Consider the following 21,332-nt stretch of genomic DNA (forward strand, 5'->3'; position numbering starts at 1 on the left):
GACTGACAGCAATGTGAGACAAAGTAGAGACTGCAAGGCTGACACTCCCTATCCCAGTCTCGTATACTTTAAAAATACTTACAGAAACAAGATCTTCTTCAGGTGTATTGCGATGAACTTTCGGTCCAATAATGTCTCTAGCCAGGCTAGTACGTACAGTTGGTGCACAGCAGCTCACGGGTCTGATTCTTGTCCTATTATTAATGAATCAATAATTATTAATCAATAGTATTTTGAAATCATAAATTCACCTAATGGAAATAGCAAGGGTGTCCCCATACCTTATGTTTTTCACTAGTAATGTGACCAGTTGTGCTTTTCTCTCTACCCCCTGACATCCCTTAAAGTGTATTGCTACTTTTGCAGTTACATTTGAGAAAACCCCACTATATGTTTGTTATGTGTTCCAACTCAGTTAGCATCATTACAGCAGGCCTTGATCACACTGCATGCTACTCTGAACAATTTAAAATGAGAGAAAACTCAGTCTGTATCCACTGACATTGAAGGACTCGCTGAGTTTCCCTAATTACCATACAAAGAAACTCAACTTCTAGATGTTTAACCCTAAGTTTGGACAGACAGTGTTCAAATCTAGTTTACAACTGATAATGAGATGTGCCAGCACAGTACAGACAAGGTTAATTATGGTAAACATAAGTCCTCAGCCCCTTCTGCACAGCAGAGGGAAAACTGAGTTTTCGAATATTCAGATAATAGCAAGGAAAATGTAAATGTACATCTCCTTGGCATTAAACAAGATTTGATGATCTGATGTTTTATATTTACATCATAATTTTTAGCAACAGGTATATGTGCACTGGGGAACATATACCAGGAGCTACATTATATTTAACTTATAATAGAAATGTATGAGACTGAGGACTCTTTGTGGTGGGTTTTTAATGGGGATTGGTATGCCAGCATCTTTTCATTTTGCATAATAAATGGTATTCATTTGGAAATATGCTGCTGCTGTTAGCATGTTATCCACATCTTGAAGTGTTGCTGTTACATAATATGTATACTTTTCTTTATAAAGGTATATATATTCAAAAAATAATTGCGCTAGGACACGAACACAGTGAAAAATGAAGAAAGTTCAGCAAGAACAAACTCTGAGCAGCTGACACAATGTCCTATTGGTAAAGGATAATCACATAAATACAAAATAAAATAGCCGCGCTCAGAAATGATAAATTCCAATTGATCCCCCAGTGAGATGAGATATATGTTGTAAAAGGTTTAAACGCCGATGTGTCCACCACCAGGAGAGTAAGAAACATGCAGCCTCTTACCAGACGATCCGGATTAAACAGCACTCAAATGAGATTTAATCAGGTAGAGCAGACATCAATTGCAGACGGTCCGATTTATACAGCAAGCGAGTAAAATCCAATCAGGCAAGGTGGACATCAATCACTTGGGCGTTAGAATCCAGTAATATGGACCAAACAAATAAGTTGATCCACGTTGCAAATGTAAAGGAACAATAAAACGATCATTGCACAGACATCCTTAATAAGTTTTATTAGAACATCACAAAAGCCTGCACACAAGGTACTCACATGAAATCCAAAGCAGTAGACATATAAATAAAAGCGGTGTAGGTTTGTTTCATCCAAAAGTATGGCCGACCTCTAGCAGCATGCCAGTGACATGTGACATGTGGTTAAGCTCCTCCCTCTTTTTAGGGATGACTTTCAATAGATCACAACGAGGTAACTGCTCTGCTACGCACGAAACCCTGACCCAGAATCAGGTCGTCTACGAATGATTTAGCACCGGGTTCCCAACGAACATGCAATGTGCTCCGGGAGAGAGGCGGCCCACTTCCGTCCGCGCTCCGGCCCCCGAGACGAGCGGCTCTATGTACGGGCCCCCACCCCGGCCAAGGGGTGGTGGGGGCCGGCTATCCCAGGCCAACCTGGGCACCGCGGCACTGCGGTATCGTCACGTTTAGGGGGGATTCTGACTTAGAGGCATTCAGTCATAATCCCACAGATGGTAGCTTCGCCCCATTGGCTCCTCAGCCAAGCACATACACCAAATGTCTGAACCTGCGGTTCCTCTCGTACTGAGCAGGATTACTATTGCGACAACACATCATCAGTAGGGTAAAACTAACCTGTCTCACAACGGTCTAAACCCAGCTCACGTTCCCTATTAGTGGGTGAACAATCCAACGCTTGGTGAATTCTGCTTCACAATGATAGGAAGAGCCGACATCGAAAGATCAGAAAGAGACGTCGATATGAACGCTTGGCCGCCACAAGTCAGGGGCTTGGGAGGAGCTTAACCACATGTCACTGGCATGCTACTGGAGGTCGGCCATACTTTTGGATGAAACAAACCTACACCACTTTTATTTATATGTCTACTGCTTTGGATTTCATGTGAGTACCTTGTGTGCAGGCTTTTGTGATGTTCTAATAAAACGTATTAAGGATGTCTGCGCAATGATCGTTTTATTGTTCCTTTACATTTGCAACGTGGATCAGCTTATTTGTTTGGTCCATATTACTGGATTCTAACGCTCAAGTGATTGATGTCCACCTTGCCTGATTGGATTTTACTCGCTTGCTGTATAAATCGGACCGTTTGCGACTGATGTCTGCTCTACCTGATTAAATCTCATTTGATTGCTGTTTAATCCGGATCGTCTGGTAAGAGGCTGCATGTTTCTTACTCTCCGGGTGGTGGACACATCGGCGTTTAAACCTTTTACAACATATATCTTATCTAACTAGGGGATCAATTGGAATTTACCATTTCTGAGCGCGGCTATTTTATTTTGTATTTATGGTATATATATTGCCCTTAGGCAGATATACATGTTTATCATATAGTGTGTACTAGCCAAGTCAATAATATGTGGTTATTGCATTAATACTTTACCGGATTTTACTTGATTGGACAGCACTGCCAGGTAAACTTTTTACCAGTCTTTTTTCAGGTTTTAACTTAGCCGATATTAGCCTGTCGGATCGTCTAGTGAAAAGGGCACTTTTAGTTTTTTGGGGAGAAGAAAGGCTCTTTTCCGGTACCTAAAAAAAATTCATGTAAAAATATGTAAATTTATAATTATACATTCTGCATTTTAATGTTTTATTTTAATATAAAAAAAAACAGAAAATCTACAAGTACAAAGTAATCCATAGCCAACCATCAGCAATTACTGCTGCAAGAAAAAGTATGTGAACCCTTTGGAATGATATGGATTTCTGCACAAATAGGTCATAAAATGTGATCTGATCATCATCTAAGTCACAACAATAGACAATCACAGTCTGCTTAAACTAATAACACACAAAGAATGAAATGTTACCAAGTTTTTATTGAACACACCATGTAAACATTCATATGTGAACCCCTAGACTAATGACATCTCCAAGAGCTAATTGGAGTGAGAGGTCAGCCAACTGGAGTCCAGTCAATGAGATGAGATTGGAGGTGTTGGTTACAGCTGCCCTGCCCTATAAAAAACACACACACCAGTTCTGGGTTTGATTTCACAAGAAGCATTGCCTGATGTGAATGATGCCTCGCACAAAAGAGCTCTCAGAAGACCTACGATTAAGAATTGTTGACTTGCATAAAGCTGGAAAGGGTTATAAAAGTATCTCCAAAGGCCTTGCTGTTCATCAGTCCATGGTAAGACAAATTGTCTATAAATGGAGAAAGTTCAGCACTGCTGCTACTCTCCCTAGGAGTGGCCGTCCTGTAAAGATGACTGCAAGAGCACAGCGCAGACTGCTCAATGAGGTGAAGAAGAATCCTAGAGTGTCAGCTAAATACTTACAAAAGTCACTGGCAAATGCTAACATCCCTGTTAGCGAATCTACAATATGTAAAACACTAAACAAGAATAGATTTCATGGGAGGGTACCACAGAGGAAGCCACTGCTGTCCAAACAAAACATTGCTGCACGTTTACAGTTTGCACAAGAGCACCTGGATGTTCCACAGCAGTACTGGCAAAATATTCTGTGGACAGATGAAACCAAAGTTGAGTTGTTTGGAAGAAACACACAACACTATGTGTGGCAAAAAAGAGGCACAGCACACCAACATCAAAACCTCATCCCAACTGTGAAGTATGGTGGTGGGGGCATCATGATTTGGGGCTGCTTTCCTGCGTCAGGGCCTGGACGGATTGCTATCATCGAAGGAAAAATTAATTCCCAAGATTATCAAGACATTTTGCAGGAGAACTTAAGGCCATCTGTCTACTAGCTGAAGCTCAACAGAAGATGGGTGTTGCAACAGGACAATGACCCAAAGCATAGAAGAAAATCAACAACAGAATGGCTTAAACAGAAGAAAATACGCCTTCTGAAGTGGCCCAGTCAGAGTCCTGACCTCAACCCGATTGAGATGCTGTGGCGTGACCTCAAGAAAGCGATTCACACCAGACATCCCAAGAATATTTGCTGAACTGAAACGGTTCTGTAAAGAGGAATGGTCAAGAATTACTCTTGATCGTTGTGCACGTCTGATCTGCAACTACAGGAAACGTTTGGTTGAAGTTATTGCTGCCAAAGGAGGTTCAACCAGTTATTAAATCCAAGGGTTCACATACTTTTTCCACCTGCACTGTGAATGTGTACACGGTGTGTTCAATAAAAACATGGCAACATTTCATTCTTTGTGTGGTATTAGTTTAAGCAGACTGTGATTGTCTATTGTTGTGACTTAGATGAGGATCAGATCAAATTTTAGGACCAATTTGTGCAGAAATCCATATCCAAAGGGTTCACATACTTTTTCTTGCAGCTGTATCTCTGAGCTGAGTGCACTGCATGGAGCTAAAAACAGATTGGTTATAGTGGGATGTTGCACCTTCATTACTCTTTGAATAAGTCAGTGGAACCAAATGTTACAGGGGCAGAAGTAAAATCTAAAGGGCCATATACACTATGAAATTTTCTGAAGATTTTTTCCTTCAGATTTACCTTTTCTATGTAGTGCAAGGGCCTGCCAGATTGCATACAAATTGAAAGTGTTTAGGTTTGACCTCATATTATATGGTTTTGGTAAGTCTAAAGGAAAAAGTCTTCAGAAAATCTTATAGTGTGTATGGCCCATTAGTATCCAGGATTAAATCTGGTCATACATGCCAAATCTGGTTGACTGAAGCCAGGGCAGTCTTTAACACGGGGCAAAAAGGGGCAGGTGCCTCAGGTCCATTCATTGTTGTGGGGCCAAAAGCAGCTGCCTCTTGAGCCCGCGCTACCCAAAAAATGTTTGCCCTGGGTCCAATCAGTAATAAAGTTGGCCCTGACTGAAGCAGTTTATGCTTTATGTGGAAGACCTGACCTTTAAAATGTCAGCACTGCCTATGACATCATCAAAGAATGCAGGTGGTTTACATCAGACCATATTAGATAGACCTGCAGTAGGACACAAGAGTTAGCAAGGCAAAAGCATTGTGCTGCACTGCTAAAGGCTAACTTCATCTCTTTTTTTTCTAAATTCCAGCTCCCCTATGTACCAATATAGCATTAATGTACTTCTTTTGCATAAATAAAAAAGCTATCTATTTATTCTACACAGCCCTCACCTCAATGTCCTGCTTAGTGTATAAAAACGTATTCTGGACGGACCTTAGGATGCGAAAACTGTGAAGACACAAGAAGAAGTTCCCCAGCTGACCTCATTAACACACATCCTGCATCTGCCCCCTTACTCCAGGAGATTGCTCCCACCCACCTCCTCGGCTGCACATTTTTCCAATAAAATTAGTGATCAATGTTCTCAATAAATACATAGGCATTACATTTTTTTTTGCCTAAGGACATGATATATAGCATTATAAAGAAAAATATACATATTATGTAACAGCAACGCTTCATGATGTGGATAACATACTAACAGAAGCAGCATATTCCCAAATGAATACCATTTATTATGCAAAATAAAAGATGCTGGAATGGAGAAGTTTTTTTACACAACAAGATTGTCACTGAGGTGAGAACTGTGTAGGATAAATAGAAAGTTATTTTTAATTCTGCAAAAGAAGTACAATAATGCTATATTGGTGCAAAGGGGAGATGGAATTTAGAAAAAAAAAAATCAGAAGCAGACCCTAAATATATAATTAGCAAGTATGCTTGCCCCCCCCTCCCCCCCCCCATGTACATTTACAGAACGATGCGAAGAAACAAGGCTTTAAAAACATTACCATTAATTCAGAATTTACATTTGGCTAATCTATGTTATATATATATGCATTTCAAAACCTATTAAACACAACAGATGTACAGATTGTATAGAGTCTCAATGCACCACAACACACTGTGACAAACTGCCATGCATAGTAATGTGCTGTATTGGATAATATAATGTAGGTCTTATTTCTGCTGTATTGGCAGCCAAATGGCAAGTGAATGCTCTACCCTAATGCAATGCATGGTAATGCATGACATAACTTACACAAATGTGGATGCGTTAGCGCACCCCAGTAGACCAGATACACTGTGACTGGGCCCTATATAAAATGTACGTAAAGCCATTTTTTTGGATTGAGCAGACAAGGATTAGAATCCTGTCTAGGTTTTTTTTTGTAGTTTGTGTCCTCACTGGGTAGATTCACTAGAGCTGATTGATTAAAGGCACTTTGCAAGAGAATTTTTACTTAGTTTAGCGAATACAGTGAAAATTCACTTTGCAAAGAATACCCAATCACATCCAAGGAAAAATGGTCCTGGTGACAGAAAGTGATTTTACAGTTAGATCATTAGGTAAGAGGATATCTTGACAGAAACACCTGCTCTGATGCCAACTAAGAAGCAAATTCCCCCAACTCTGGAGAGATTTTCTGTCACTGTCTGATGCATCTCAATGACAGAAAATGATTGGAAATCTCCCAAGCAGTTCAGTGTACATTTATGGCACTGCTTTGTGCCGTGATGATGTGATCCCTGTCTGCATTCACAGGAGTGAAGTCATCACGGCCTGGCCAACCAAGCAGTCAAAAATTCGGAACCGAAGAAGACCAGAAGTAGATGGCTATGCCTGGGCCCATTGGGAGTGCTCAGAGGTTATAGCTGTAGGGGATCACTTGGCGGGTAAAGCCTCGTACACACGCACCGATTGTTGGCCGACCAATCGGCCGTCTTTTGTCCAGTGTTGTTGTGTTGGTTGAAATGTGCTCTAGACTGCACACAAATTTTGTCGGCCAACAACAACCAACTGCAGAAGTGATGTCATGTGATGGTTAACTTTCTGTGTGTTTTTTCTTCTCTGAGCATGCCCAGTCTTGCTCATCTTATTTTTGTCTGCCGAAATCTGTACTGACTGACGAACAATCGGCCGTTCTGTTGACGGCCAACAAAAATTTTATAACATGCACACCAGATTTTGTTCGGCCGAAAAGTCACAGTCAGTTGTCGGAAACATCATACTAACAAGCCGATGATTGTCGATCGGGCGGCGGCCGAAAATTCACGGCCAACAATCGGTGCGTGTGTACGAGGCTTAAGTCATAACATGCTAATGTGCTGTGCATACTAGTGCATTATGACTAACAATTTCTAGGGCCCCATTAAAAAAAAAGGCTGAGGCTTCATTTTGCTTTAAGGGAACAAAATCCCTATACTTCAAAATAAATCATGGAAACTGCCTCCTAGAGCAGAAGAACAGGTATCTCCATGTACAACATACTTGCAAAATCCAAGAGCTGGAACATCCTTAGTTTAACCGCTTGCCGACCGCCGCACGACTATATACTGCGGCGGTCAGCCCCTCACAGGCAGAGTGACGTATTGGTACGTCACTAGCCTGGGAGGGTCTGGGGAGCGAGCGCGCGCCCCCGGCGGCGCGCTCCCGCTCCCGCGCGGTCTCGGCCCCCCCCGCGCGTGTGACCAGCGGACACACTCTGCGATCGGCGGGGGAGAGGGAGAAAGTCAGGCAGCTTGTGTAAACAAGCTGCCTGTCATTCTCCTCGGTGTAAAGACACTATGTAGATCCATTGATCAGTGTCCTTACAGCTCAAGCCACAGCCAATCACAGTAGAAAGCACGCCCCTAGGGACACACACAGCCCCTCCCTCCCAAATAAAGTTAACCCCTTCACTACCAGTGTATTTTTACAGTAACAGTGCATATGTATAGCACTGATTACTGTAGAAATGTCACTGGTAACCCCAAAAGTGTCAAAAATGTCAGTCAAGGGTCCGATCTGTCCGCCCCAATGTCGCAGTACCGCAAAAAAAATCGCAGATCGCCGCCATTACGCGTTAAAGAAAAAAAACAACAAAAATGACAAAAATCTTTCCCTTTGTTAGTAAACGCGATAACTTTTGCGCAAACTAATCAAAATACGCTTTTTGCGATTTTTTTTTACCGAACATAGGTAGCATAAAACAAATTGGCCGAAAATGTTAAAAAATTTTGATTTTTACATTTTTTTGGGGGGGGGGAATTTCATATAAAAAAATTTGAAAAATATTGCTATTTTTTTTGTTTATAGCGCATGATCAAAAAATCGCACAGGTGATCAAATACCACCAAAAGAAAGCTCTGTTTGTGGGAAAAAAAGGACGCCAAATTCGTTTAGGTACAGCGTCGCACGACCGCGCAATTGTCCGTTAAGGTCACGCAGTGTCGAATCGCAAAATACCCCCTGGTCGTTTAGCAGCCAAATCCTCCGGGGCTTAAGTGGTTAAGAAATGTGGGTGGAAATTAAAATTATTTATTGAGCCAAGAAAATAATTATGTGCTGTTTTTTTTGTGACACAGTAGGAATATTTCCCATTTTTAATACAGTCATAGTCTGAGATTCTTCATGTTAGAAGTGTCGGATTGTCTTGTAATTAATGCTGGCTGATTAGAATGTAAACATATGAGCACTCACCGGAAAACTTGCCACTGATATTCTTGGTGCACAAGACTTGGGTCTGAGAGGTAACAATGTTATTGTCTGTGCAAAGGGGTCTGCATCTCTTTTAGGTCTTAGTTGACGGTCATACCAATATTTAAGATCTGCACCAACTGTATTAGCAGGCGTTGTATCAGCCAAACAAAACCTCGGCCCCCTTGAATGAAATAAATGCAGCTGTTTCAGAATTTTAACAAGATCTTTCCCAGATTATTAGATTAAAGAGCAGGCAAAGCACCGACAATTAGGGGTGGTGTTTGAGCTTGCCTAGTTTCACCTGTCCCCTCTATTCCCAATTGGCTACCTCCATTTCCTAAACGTCAGTAGCTCTTATTTTTCTTGAAGAGATAGAGTCTTTTTGGACTCAGTAGATTTGGTAAGCACTGCAACTCATAAACTGCCATCCCCCATAACAAGAAAGAGCATTGGAATAGATATATTTAGAAGAAAACGCTGTCTAACTTTTCGTCTCAATCTTAGTGATTTGATGGCTTTGGGAACCAAGGGAAAAAATTTAGGTTGATGACCAATGGCTAGAAATCTGGCTGCTTCTAAAAAAATCTGCAGCAGGAACATTTTACCCTTCAGTATCGGTAAACAGCTCACTGGTAACCAGCAGTTTCTGAGGGTTCTACTGCGACTTCTGTACAGCCCAATCAAGTGCCCCCCCCCCCCCCCAGGGGTTATAATATTCTGGGTTACATCTTTACATCAACCGTTACATCTTTGACTGCTGACTGTATCAATAGGCCCTTTTTTTTTCTTGAAAATGAAACAAAAAGCAAGAGAAATCATATAATCAGGCAGACCCCGAGGTACAAGCATCTGACTTACATAGGACTAGGAAAAGATGACTTCACTTTATCACCAATCTTTGTTTCCACCACAACCCAAAATTTTCAAATTCAACCTAAGAACAAAACTACAGAAACCTACCTTGTTTGTTACCCAGGTACTTCCTGTATATATACTATATATATCAGATTATCTACATTTTTAAAACAAATGCTTCTTATTTAAAAATTAAAGTTTATCTATACCTAAAAACAAAAATATCATATACTGAAGCTTACTATACCTTAAATGCGATTGTTCATAGGGCATATTGGACCTTGTCGCCGCACTATCGCTGGGGGAGGAGGGACTCACTCGCCCACATGCCCAAAATGTTGTGCTGCGGAGGGAACACTTGTACACTTGATGTGGTGATGTCCCAAACTCTTCAGATATTGTAGTGGGGTGACGGTTACCATCTCTGGTGTATATATGATCAAGGTTCCCTTGGACACTATTATCTGTAGATTGGGAGTGGTGGATGAGGAACTTTTCCCTCCCCCAGTAAATATTGCAATATTGAGACTGCTATGTATAGCTAGAAAACAAATTGCCAGACTTTGGCTGTCTTCACACATCCCCTCTACAGCACAATGGATAGAACAGGTTAATCAGACCCTTATTCGGGAGAAGATGACTTACCAGCATAGAAATGCTAACAAAAAATTTGGCCGGATCTGGCAAGCATGGCTAGACACCCCTGGAGTGGCTCCAGCTCAATTAATCACGCAGAGATTGTTTCAGGTTTGAGTATGACACCACTGAGAGACCTCTTATCTAGTGAAGGGTTCGGTGGTATATCCTTTACCTGTTTGATTGCAGAATTGAGTCACATCTATGTGAAGGAACGCTGCGACTCAGCCCGAGGCCAGGTCGTATGTGACCTCGCAAGACCTTTAACTCGCAGGGCCAGTACCCTTCCAATGGGGCTACTAGATCTAAATTATCCAGGCTGTCGACCAGTCCGGCAGTTGATAGTAGATCTCATAGGAAAAATCCAGCAGGAAAAAAATTTCTATCTAAAAAATTTTGCCTGGACCAAAGATTCCAGCAAGGAATTAGGTTCTTACTCCTGACTAGGCAGAAAAAAACTGAGTGACTATAGCAGGGAGAGGGAGAATACCCCCTGGGACTGCCCATGGGTGTACTAAGAAGTTTTTTCTGCCTAGTGTCCTACTCCTGTAGGGGGCAGTAAAAGCAATGGTCAAGAATGACAGGACCTGTGTCCGTCAATGAACGAAAGAGAAATTTAATTTTTGGGTTTAGATATGCTTTTATTATAACATTGACTTCTTTCAGATTTCTCATAAATGCAGAAAACTTTGTTTTTATTTGAATGGACAGAGATTCTTACCAGTAGAGAAGAAGTCGCTTAACAATTTCACCCTGGACAGAGTTTAGATGGCTTTCACTCCACTGATTGGTATCGAGAAGGTCCAGTTTCATTAGGACTTCAGCCTGAAGATAATGGTCTCCGGTGGCCACCAGGTACATTTTTTTCATCTTGTTAAGATGGCTGGAAACAATATAAAAAAAAATATCACATTAATATAGTATATACATGGGGAGATTTACTAAAAATGTTGCACACAGAATCTGGTGCAGCTCTGCATAGTTAACCAATCATAGGTCATATTCTGAATCTTGCCTCTTGAATTTGAATAAAAATATTATGTTGTAGCTGTAACTCTGTTTTCTTATTTCTAGGAACATTGTACATTATGATTATATTGATCTTACACCTTTACAGAATTTTTTCTTTAGTAGATCAGCAGGGGGCTACAATTTGAGCTCTTAAAGTAAAACTATAGGCAAACTTTTATTCAATTCAATTTGGGTGGAGCAAGGGAAGGTTATAACCCCTGTCACATTTTTTTATTTGCCATCTTTATCCCGTTTTCCTTCCCTTCCTGTCCCATAGCCAAACAGGAAGTGAGAGGAAATCCCTGCAAATTAAGGGAATTCCTTGGAGACCCCCAGGTCACCAGAACTAGTGTCCCCATTGGAAGATTTTCTCTCTATTACTTTTCCGGGACAACCCAAAATTTGGGATTTTCTTGTACTTTCACTTTCAATGATAATGGTAAACAGGGAAAATAGAGAGGGGGGCTCTCCTTAAAGCGGAGTTCCAGCCATTTACTCATCTGTCCAACGGTCCAGCGATGCGGCCGCCGGAAGCCTCGATCCTCTCCCTCGGCGCCGGCATCACTGCTGTGGGCACCCGGCTGTTACAGTTTGCGGCTTCACAGCCGGGTACCCACTGCGCATGCGCGAGTCGCGCTACGCGCCGTGATTGGCCGGCAATCTTCTGGGACCTCTGACGTGTCCCAGAAGATTGCAGGGAGGGAGGGGGAGAGGAGAACTTCCGCTCAGGGCGCCACGGCGCTCCGAGCGAAAGTGGGAGCGGGTACCTGTCAAAACTAGGTACCCGCTCCCCCCCCCAAAAAATGACATGCCAAATGTGGCATGTCGGGGGGTCAGGACTCCCTAAAGCGGAAGTTCCACTTTTGGGTGGAACTCCGCTTTAACCACTTTACCACCGGAGGATTTTGTTGTCTTACGTCCAGGCCACTTTTTGCGATTCGGCGCTGTGTGACTTTAACTGACAATTGCGCGGTCGTGCGATGCCGTACCCAAATGAAATTTAGGTCCTTTTTTCCCACAAACAGAGCTTTCTTTTGGTGGTATTTGATCACCTGTGCGATTTTTACTTTTTGCGCTATAAACAAAAAAATAGGGTTTATTTTGAAAAAATAACAATATTTTGTACCATTTTTTTATATGAAATTCCCACCAAAAAAATGTAAAAATCTAAATTTTTTAAAATTTTTGGCCAATTTGTTTTCTGCTACCTATGTTTGGTAAAAAAAATCACAATAAGTGTATTTTGATTGGTTTGTGCAAAAGTTATTGCGTTTACTAACTAAGGGAAAGATTTCTGTCATTTTTGGTGTTTTTTTTTTAACGCGTAATGGCGGCGATCTGCGATTTTTTTTGCGGGTCTGCGACATTGCAGCGGACAGATCGGACCCCTAACTGACATTTTTTACACTTTTGGTGGTACCAGTGACATTACTGCAGTAATCAGTGCTATACATATGCACTGTTACTGTAAAAATGACACTGGCAGGGAAGGGGTTAATTTTATTGGAGAGGGAGGGGTTAATGTATGCCTGGTGCTTACTAACGTGTGGGGGGGGAGGTGATGGTGTGAGTCAGGGACAGATCGGATGTTCAGCTATGCTGAACACTCCGATCTGTCACTCCCTGTCACTTAGGAGATCCGCCCGCTCTGTTTACACAAGCGAGCGGATCTCCAAACTAGATTCCCCGACGATCGGGGAAGAGCGGAGGCGATCGCCGCTGCTCCTCCCCTGGCCCGACTCCCGCTGTGACTGAACACAACGGGAGCGAGCCTAGGTCTACGTCGCTGGATGATAACGAGCCACATTGCTGCAGTAGCAGCAATGTGAGCGGAGGCAAAGTGGTTAACATGAGCACAGACAGCAATAAAAACTAGCAAGTGTTCTAATGTCTCTCCATTCTATCCAAAACTAAAAATAAAAAAAGTTTTGCCTGTAGTTACACTTTAAGCATTCTAAGCAACACATTTTCTTTTACTTTCAGTCCTCATTGGCCCATGTTCAGGTTTGTTAAAAAAATTTCCTTTTTGCACTTTTAGTGCAGCTCTGTTTTCACTGCTGATATTTTTTTTAGGCTTTTTAGAGGTTAAATTTGCCCCTGCAGCCAATTTTGGCTTTAGTTAGCTTCTTTCAGACACATGAAAAGAAAGAATTTCCAAGTACCTACCTCCTCTGAAACAGATCAATGGCCAGTACAAAAAATATTTTTAAAGTATTATTATTCAAATAAGAAACTGATGCAATATGAGTACCTCTGCTTTCTCTTCATGTCAGTTATGGCTTTTAGTCGTTCAATGTCCATCCATAACCAGAATAGTTTTTCCCCAGAAGTTCCTTTTATAAAGGATTTAAACCTTTCAAATTCTTTCCGGCTGTTGATATGAGAGTATTCATGTTTATTACGTGGGGACTCCAGGGCTTCCAACTCATCGCTGTCTGAGTCCGAGATGTCAATTTCTTCTTCAATTGTGGATTCAGATGTTGTGGAAGGGGCTCCTGTGTTCTGCAAAGGCTGAATCGCCACCTCTGATAGGCTGAAAACATCAATCTCACCAGCATTTTGTTCCACATTCTCTCCATTAAGCTTGGATACAGCAGTCTTCATAACTTGATCAACATAATAAAAGGAAAAGTCCTCCATTGTTGGGAAGACCGGGATGTCTCTGTCCTGAACATCTTTGTGTCCTTTTTCCTGCTGCTCTTTATTATTTGATTTCTCTTCTTTCTGTTCAATATAAATTCTTACTGGACTAGGAATAGGAGAATCTGCAATGGATACAGAATACTCATCTTCTTCCTGAACATCTTGTGTGTTCTTCAATAATGCAGACATGGGTTTCTGTGATGCTTAAAACAAATACAATACATAATTACACTTTATAACACTTAGCGTATATGAGGTGAACGGTCAAGGCACAATGAGGTTGATTTACTAACGGCAAAAAATACTGCGCACTGCAAGTGTAGTAGCTCCAGAGCTTAGTAAATAAGGGTGAAGCTTCAGTTTGAAAAGAATACCCGCTCACGTGCAAGGAAAATAAAAAAACTGCCTTTTTGTTTGCACATGATTGGATTATAGAAATCAGCAGAGCTTCCCCTCCTATACTAAGATGTAGAGCAACTGCACTTGCAGTTCATAATGTATTTGCCTTTAGTAAATCAACCCCAATATGTATGCATATGAATAACTATGTCCTGTATATTTATATATTTTCCGTTTCTCAATATAAATGTTAACATATAACTAAAGGCAAAACTACGATGTGACCAGGGGCAGAACCACCAAACCAGAGGCCCGTGGTGCAGCGACTTGGCCCCCCTCCCACTCTCCCTCTTCCTGTTCTCCTCCTTACCCAAAACCAGGCTGAAGTCCTGCTCCAGGTACTCTATACTCACCGGCTGAATCCGGGTTCCCAGCCTGGCCAGCAGGGGGCAGTTGGGGGGAGCTGGGACATCTCGGTTTGGGCTGGCCAGGGGAGGAGAGTCTCCAGTGGGGCATGGAACCCGCCTCTGCTCAGACAGTTTAAACCATCTATGCTGGGGAGGGAGGCCTGTCCCACTCTGTCCTTGTCTTCAACCTGCACTCAGTAAGTCAGTGGCGGGGACTTTTTACTTCTCTTCACCAGGAATCCTTTAGGCATGTCTGGGGCAGAAGCGGTGCAGCCTTTTTACAGGACATCAAAGCGGCCCAGGGGGCAATTGCCCCCCTGGCCCAGTCCTCCCCTGGATGTGATGGGAGTCACTTTGGTTGGGGGGCTTGTGGAACCCAGATTACTTTAGAGAGGTCGGGAAACTTCTTGTCCAGCTTCCCCGGCCCCTCTTATGTGTAAGTCCCCCCTGTGTCTATTAGGGGCACAGGATGATCAAGAACCCCAGTCGGGTCTGCACTAATCAGACTTGCTCTACAATCACACTGGACTCAGCATTTCGTGTTACCCCGGTTATCCTGGTTTCTATATGTGTGTGGTTTGTGTTGAAAGAGTGAGTGGCTCTTTCACTTTGAACAATAATATTTCTGAACTGTGTCCCTCAGGAAATATATGAAGATGAAGGGTTCGATTTTTCAGATTGCTAGAATATTGCAGGAGTGTCTCATAGACGCTTGCTAGATAGTGAGGCGGGGTGGGGTTTGTTATTGTTAAGTACCTCTATCCCTTTGTTCTATTGTTTATTGTTATTGTTTATTGTTATTTGTTCTGTCTGCCTTAAGATCAACTTATTATGGGATGTATATATGTATGTGGATTGGCTGCTAAGGGGGAGGGGGGTTGCCCCACAGTGTATATCTGTTTGTGCCTGTGTTTCAATAAACAGTTAGTTGTTTTTCAGACACATACAAGCTAAGTTCAGGCTGGTTTTGTATGTAGGGCAGCTGGAATATCTATATATGTTCAAGACTGGGAGGAAGCCGTATACTGACGGAAGTCCACAAGTACAGTGTGGGTCGGCGTTTTCGTTACATACTTTTTTTTTAGTTTTGGATAGGGTGCAGAGGGATTACAACACCTGTCAGGTTTTTATTGCTGTCTGTGCCCCCCGCCCCCCCTTCATTAGGGAGAGTCAACCCCTCTGTTTTTCCTATTTACCATTATCATCGAAAGTGAAATAAATTCTAAATTTGGGGATATCCCCAGAAAGGTAATAGAGGGGACATTTTCCAATGATGACACTAGTTCTGGTGACCTGGTCCCCAAGGAATTCCCTTAATTTGCAGGGATTTCCTTTCTTTTACTGTTTGGCTATGGGACAGGAAGTAAGAGAAATCTCCCCAAAGGGACATATATAGCGAAAAATAAACTGACAGGGGTTATAACCCTACCTTATTACCTATGCCTCACGTACATACATACATAAAATAAATACCTTAATACCTGCAAAACATATATGTGCTATACAAAGAATAAGGGGTAAGAATGACATTTAAGATAAGTAATAGGGAACACATTTTCATCATGAAACAGACATGTTCACCTTAATAAACTTATATTAGGGTTAACACCAAGAAAATTGCTAAATACACACATGCATATGGTTTGTGCACTGTTTTGCATAACATAGAAAAAGGACATTTATTCAGTTGGTCTTGAGATGCAGACCGCCCCGCCACACTGCATAGCCAGGCCAGTGACCACCCTTTTCTCCATTGCATTTAGGAAAGCAGCTTCCTTACTGAACCATTCACAATCTTATTGGAGAGTGAAGCTGAACCAAACTAACAAGGTAACCACTATACTCAGTCTGCTCCCTTCTCATATCAAAAGCTTCATACTTAAAGTGATTGTAAAGCCACATTTTTTTTTCAATAAAAATAACAAACATGTTATACTTACCTGCTGTGTTGCAGTGGATTTGCACAGAGCAGCCCAGATCCTTCTCTTCTTGGGTCCCTCTGCTGTGATCCTGGCCCCTCCCTCCTGTTGAGTACCCCCACAGCAAGCAGCTTGCTATGGGGGCACCTGAGCCGACTCACAGCTCCCTGTGTCCATTCAGACATGGAGCCCCGACCCTCTCTCCCCTGATTGGCTAGCTGACTTTGATGTGCTAGCCAATGGCGCCGCTGCTGTGTCTCAGCCAATCAGGAGGTAGAATCTCGGATGGCTGAGACATTTATGGACATCACTGGACAGAGAGGGACCTCAGGTAAGTGTAAAGGGGGGCTTCTGCACACAGAAGGCTTTTTATCTTAATGCATAGAATGCATTAAGATAAAGAACCTACTTACTTTACAACTCCTTTAAAGAGGAAGTAAACCCTCCTCTTCAAGTTGTACCTATAGGTAAGCCTATGATAAGGCTTACCTATAGGTACTGTAAATATCTCCTAAACATGTACCGTTTAGGAGATATTTACCTTAAATGCAGCCAATGACATCACTGGCGCATGCACTCTGAAGGAACGGCCGCTGGTGCATGCGCGGGAGTGACATAATCGCCGGTCCAGCCAATCAGATGGCCGGATGCCGCGAACCCTGATAAGGGTGACAGAACATGTCACCCATGGGAGAGATGAGCGGTCGGCGCTTCGAGGCTTCGTTCTAAGGTAAGTATATCATAATGAGCTAGTATGCGATGCATACTAGCTCATTATGTGTTTGTCTTTCAGGTGTACTTTTAAATAAAAAAAAATTCTGAGGTTTACAACCTCTTTAAGCTTGATAAAAATTTGGGCAGCGCGGATGGGTATTCTGTAGAACTGATATGCTGGAAGACTTTTGATCAGTGTATCCTCAGCAGAAGCTTCTTTCAGAATACAATGTCCTGGCAGGGGGGATTCCTCCAACTACCTCGCTTGGATGGATGAAGGAATCTGTTTGTTTTTTTTTTCCACTGGCTGAACAAAAAAAAAAAATAACTGTATATGCCTAGCTTTAGGCTTCCTGTACAGGGGATGTGTAGATGTAGATGAAGGTAATATAAGGAAAAATGTAGGCACTCATATTTGCAGTAATAAAATGTGTTTTTAAAATATTGCTGTACAGCTTTGTACAGTGTAAGGCTATGGGGCACACAACTATAAGGATTACATAGACTGTTACTTTCTATACATGATATACAGATATCAGAGAAGCATAGGGGGAAGCAGGGCTGCTGTTAGAAATCGCGGGGCCCCGTACAGATTACCTGGCAGGGCCCCCTCAAGAAAATATTAAAGATATATTTAGCTAAAATTACAACAAAATCACTATTATCAGACACAAATATAACATAACTTGCATAATTCCTGCTAAATCTAAAAAAAAAAAAAAAAAAACTATGTTAAATAAAAAAGAAGATGAGATGAGAAAAATATACACGCTGGGGGCAGTTGGAGCTCAGTGATCAGGGAGACAGAGAGAGAGAAACAAAATTACAATTTACAAATAAACTCCTGAGACGAGATAAGTGCTGGGAGGGGGGGGGGCACACAAGGGAGGGGGATTAGTGAGGGACGACTGTCTTTCTCAACAGATAAAAGCTGATAGCAGGGAGAGGGACAGATCAGATTCAGGTGCTGGAGGAAGATTTCTGTATTTGTTGTCCATCACTAATCCCACTCTCTGTGTGGGCCCCCCTGTGTGCTCGGGCCCCCTACAAGAGGGCTGGTGGTCCCCCCCTATCAGCGGCCCTGTGGGGAAGTACAGACTGCTTCACAACTATCATTGCTATTATAATATTCTCTCCTCTCTGCCTTTGTTTATGCCAATTTTTTTTTACAAAAACATGGCTGGAGGTAAGAGGTTCCCTATTCCCCTGTGTTTTATCTATTTAAAAATGCCTCGAGTACAGAAAAATGCCCGTTGATTTGCCAGAAATGCGGTGTGATCCTAACCTTCTGTAGTGAGCTGACAACAAAGTGCCTTTGCTGCACCAAAATCCCAACCAACGTTGTCAGCTCTGATTGCTGGACTACAGACTTTTTTCCTAAATCCCAACCCCTATTCCTCTTTCCATATGATTACATTGATTTATTTACTAGCAAAAAATTGCTACTTCCTGGAATCTCAAGAGCCTGCCCACATACTTGGGATTTGGGAGAAGTAGTTCTGGGGGCACCCATACATATAGGTACTTAGCTCTCAGCAGTTGCCCCTGCAAGAATTTTACAAGTTTGATGCTTACGTCGCAGGGAGTAATAAAAGCTATGTCACAGTGCAGGAACAAGGTAAAAAGACAACATCTAGACATACACTTGCTGGGTGAACTAAAGCTGGATATACTAAGTCTTTTTTTGCTAGGATTTTGACAAAATTGATCTTCGTTGGCTATAAAAAAAAGTGCTGTGTATGTAATGCATTCTTACTTACCTTGATTACCATTATATCCATTGTACAATGAAGGTCTAGCATGTGCAGGCTCCCAGGTGATGGATCCAAAAGTTGAATCAGTGGTTGCAGTCGACTCATTTTGCTTTGCTATTGTAAACCATTCTTTTGTCTGGGTAAAAGAAGCCTGTGAAAAGCATTAACTTAAATATTTAATCGGTCAGCCACAGACTTCAGGATTATCACCGTTCTCCTAAATAACAAATCTATATTATGAGAGAAAAACGAATACAGCGTTATTAAAAAAACGAAAGGTATTCACATATTATCATCACTTACTCACAAATCTGAACAAGGGGCTTAGCCCTTATTTTACTATAGTGGAAGAAGAAATAGAAATCATTCCTATATGCTTCAGTGGCCAAAAGTGCATCCAGAATCATGGTTTTATAACCAGATACAACCTAAATATAGACCAATTTATCCACCTTACCTGCAGCTGTTTCAGATTTGCTATCTATCGTCATTGCAAAATATAGAAATCACGGCTTCCAGGGAACTGTACTTATTGCGAAACTAGATGGTAATACCAGGTTACATTGAGGTGGGCCAAGAGAAACCAATAACCCTCTAGTAAAAAATACATACATTAGAGTACTGATATATTAAACAGGAGGCATGTACGTGTCATCACTTCCATCACATGCCATAAAAAGCAAGGAATTTATACTTCATATCATACCTCATTCCACTGCACAGAAGCCATGGTTTTTCATACCTTGCATCACTAAAACTTAAAAAAATATTACAACAGCTGCATGCAGGTCAGATAGATGTCTCCATATTCTATAGTTTATATCTATCCCATTCCAAAAAGAGATCAAAATTTTGGCTGGAACTCTGCATTACCTGTCCAAGAGTAACAAAGAATTTCTTCATGAGTTCCTCATTTTCCGTTTGTGGGGATGGGGATGGCTCTACCTCTCGTTTGTGTATCCAAGGCTGGTACTGAGGATCAAGCTGTAAACTCACTCCTGTATGCCTCACTTTTACCTGGGACATCAGCTTAGCAAGTCTGAAAATACCAAAAGGAAAAGCCAAAGGTACCATTAAGCTTTATTTACTGTAGTTATGAAAGAATTGAGAACCTAGAGTTTCATTTAGGCATTTAGCAAATATCGAATTCATTACATAATATCAAGTTAAAAAAATGTTATAGCTAAAAATTTTAAAAATTGCCACTTTCACTAGACCCAATAGAAGTGAAAAATATTTTTTTAGGGTTGGATTTATCCTCTACAGTGCCTAGCAATTGTTCATTCATGTTTTCTTTAAGAAGGTAAAGGGAAGATATTAATGAAACCTTTAAATACATTAAATGTGTGAATAAAGTTCAGGAGGGCAGTCATTTCAATATGAACCTAAAACTGGCCATACATTATACAATTTTCTTGTTCAATTTCCTTTGGATTTACCTTCAACTATGTGGTGTAAGGGCCTGCCTGAATGCATATACATGGAAAGTGTTTAGATTTGAGCTCATATTATACGGTTTTGGTAAATCTAAAGGAAAATTTACAAAGACATTTCATAATGTATGGCTATCCTAAGATCAAGAACATGGCAACATGACCTCAAACTAGTAGGAGGAAAGTTTAAACTAACCATAAAAAGTATTATTTTAGTGAAAGAGTAGTTGATGGTTTGAATAGAGTTCCGGCAGAGATAGTGAATCCGTCAACTGTAAAGTATAGTACACACGGACCGAATGTCGGGCAGCATCAGCCAGTTCAATAGAAACCGGCCGGCATTCTATGTCAGAACACAATAACAGTCTGGGGGCTGGCTGACTTTCATGCACCTCCTACAATCCTTCAACCTCATTTTGTGTTTTGTTATAGGGATGGAGACGCCGGGTAACACCAGCTTGGGTCTCATATAAAGTCCCACCTAGTCCAATATGTTTAAGCAACCAGGGATGGAGACGCCTTGCTTACAGATTGGTGCCTCATATAAAGTCCCACCGTGCGATTTTCGTGCGTTTTTGGTGGATGCAGTTTTGATTTGACCTTAGTGTTTTCCGTATACAGGGATGGAGACCAATAGCATGACCTGCTTGTCTCACATAAAGTCCCAAAAGAAAATTAGGGATTTCAAAGGCAGTGTGCTTTACAGGCCATGCCCCATACATAAAATCCCTTCCTATCTATATGCTGCGTCCACCAAGGGGATGG

At 41.7% G+C, this 21,332-nt stretch overlaps 1 protein-coding gene across 2 annotated transcripts in view; it reads right to left on the reverse strand.

Annotated features, from left to right (window-relative positions):
• The window catches only part of RGS22 (regulator of G protein signaling 22), a 150,500-nt gene that overhangs the window by 92,838 nt on the left and 36,330 nt on the right, over positions 1–21,332 (reverse strand). For both annotated transcript variants that reach the window (XM_082257561.1, XM_082257562.1), the window contains 7 exons: positions 20,008–20,173; positions 19,141–19,285; positions 13,610–14,204; positions 11,069–11,230; positions 8,857–9,037; positions 2,899–3,047; positions 83–194 (listed from right to left, as the gene is read on the reverse strand). In XM_082257561.1, the coding sequence (XP_082113687.1) occupies positions 83–194; positions 2,899–3,047; positions 8,857–9,037; positions 11,069–11,230; positions 13,610–14,204; positions 19,141–19,285; positions 20,008–20,173 (1,510 nt within the window). The remainder of the gene's footprint in view (positions 1–82; positions 195–2,898; positions 3,048–8,856; positions 9,038–11,068; positions 11,231–13,609; positions 14,205–19,140; positions 19,286–20,007; positions 20,174–21,332) is intronic.

This window comes from Pelophylax lessonae, assembly GCF_965119305.1.
Source record: "Pelophylax lessonae genome assembly, chromosome: 5".
Taxonomy (NCBI): Eukaryota; Metazoa; Chordata; class Amphibia; order Anura; family Ranidae; genus Pelophylax; species Pelophylax lessonae.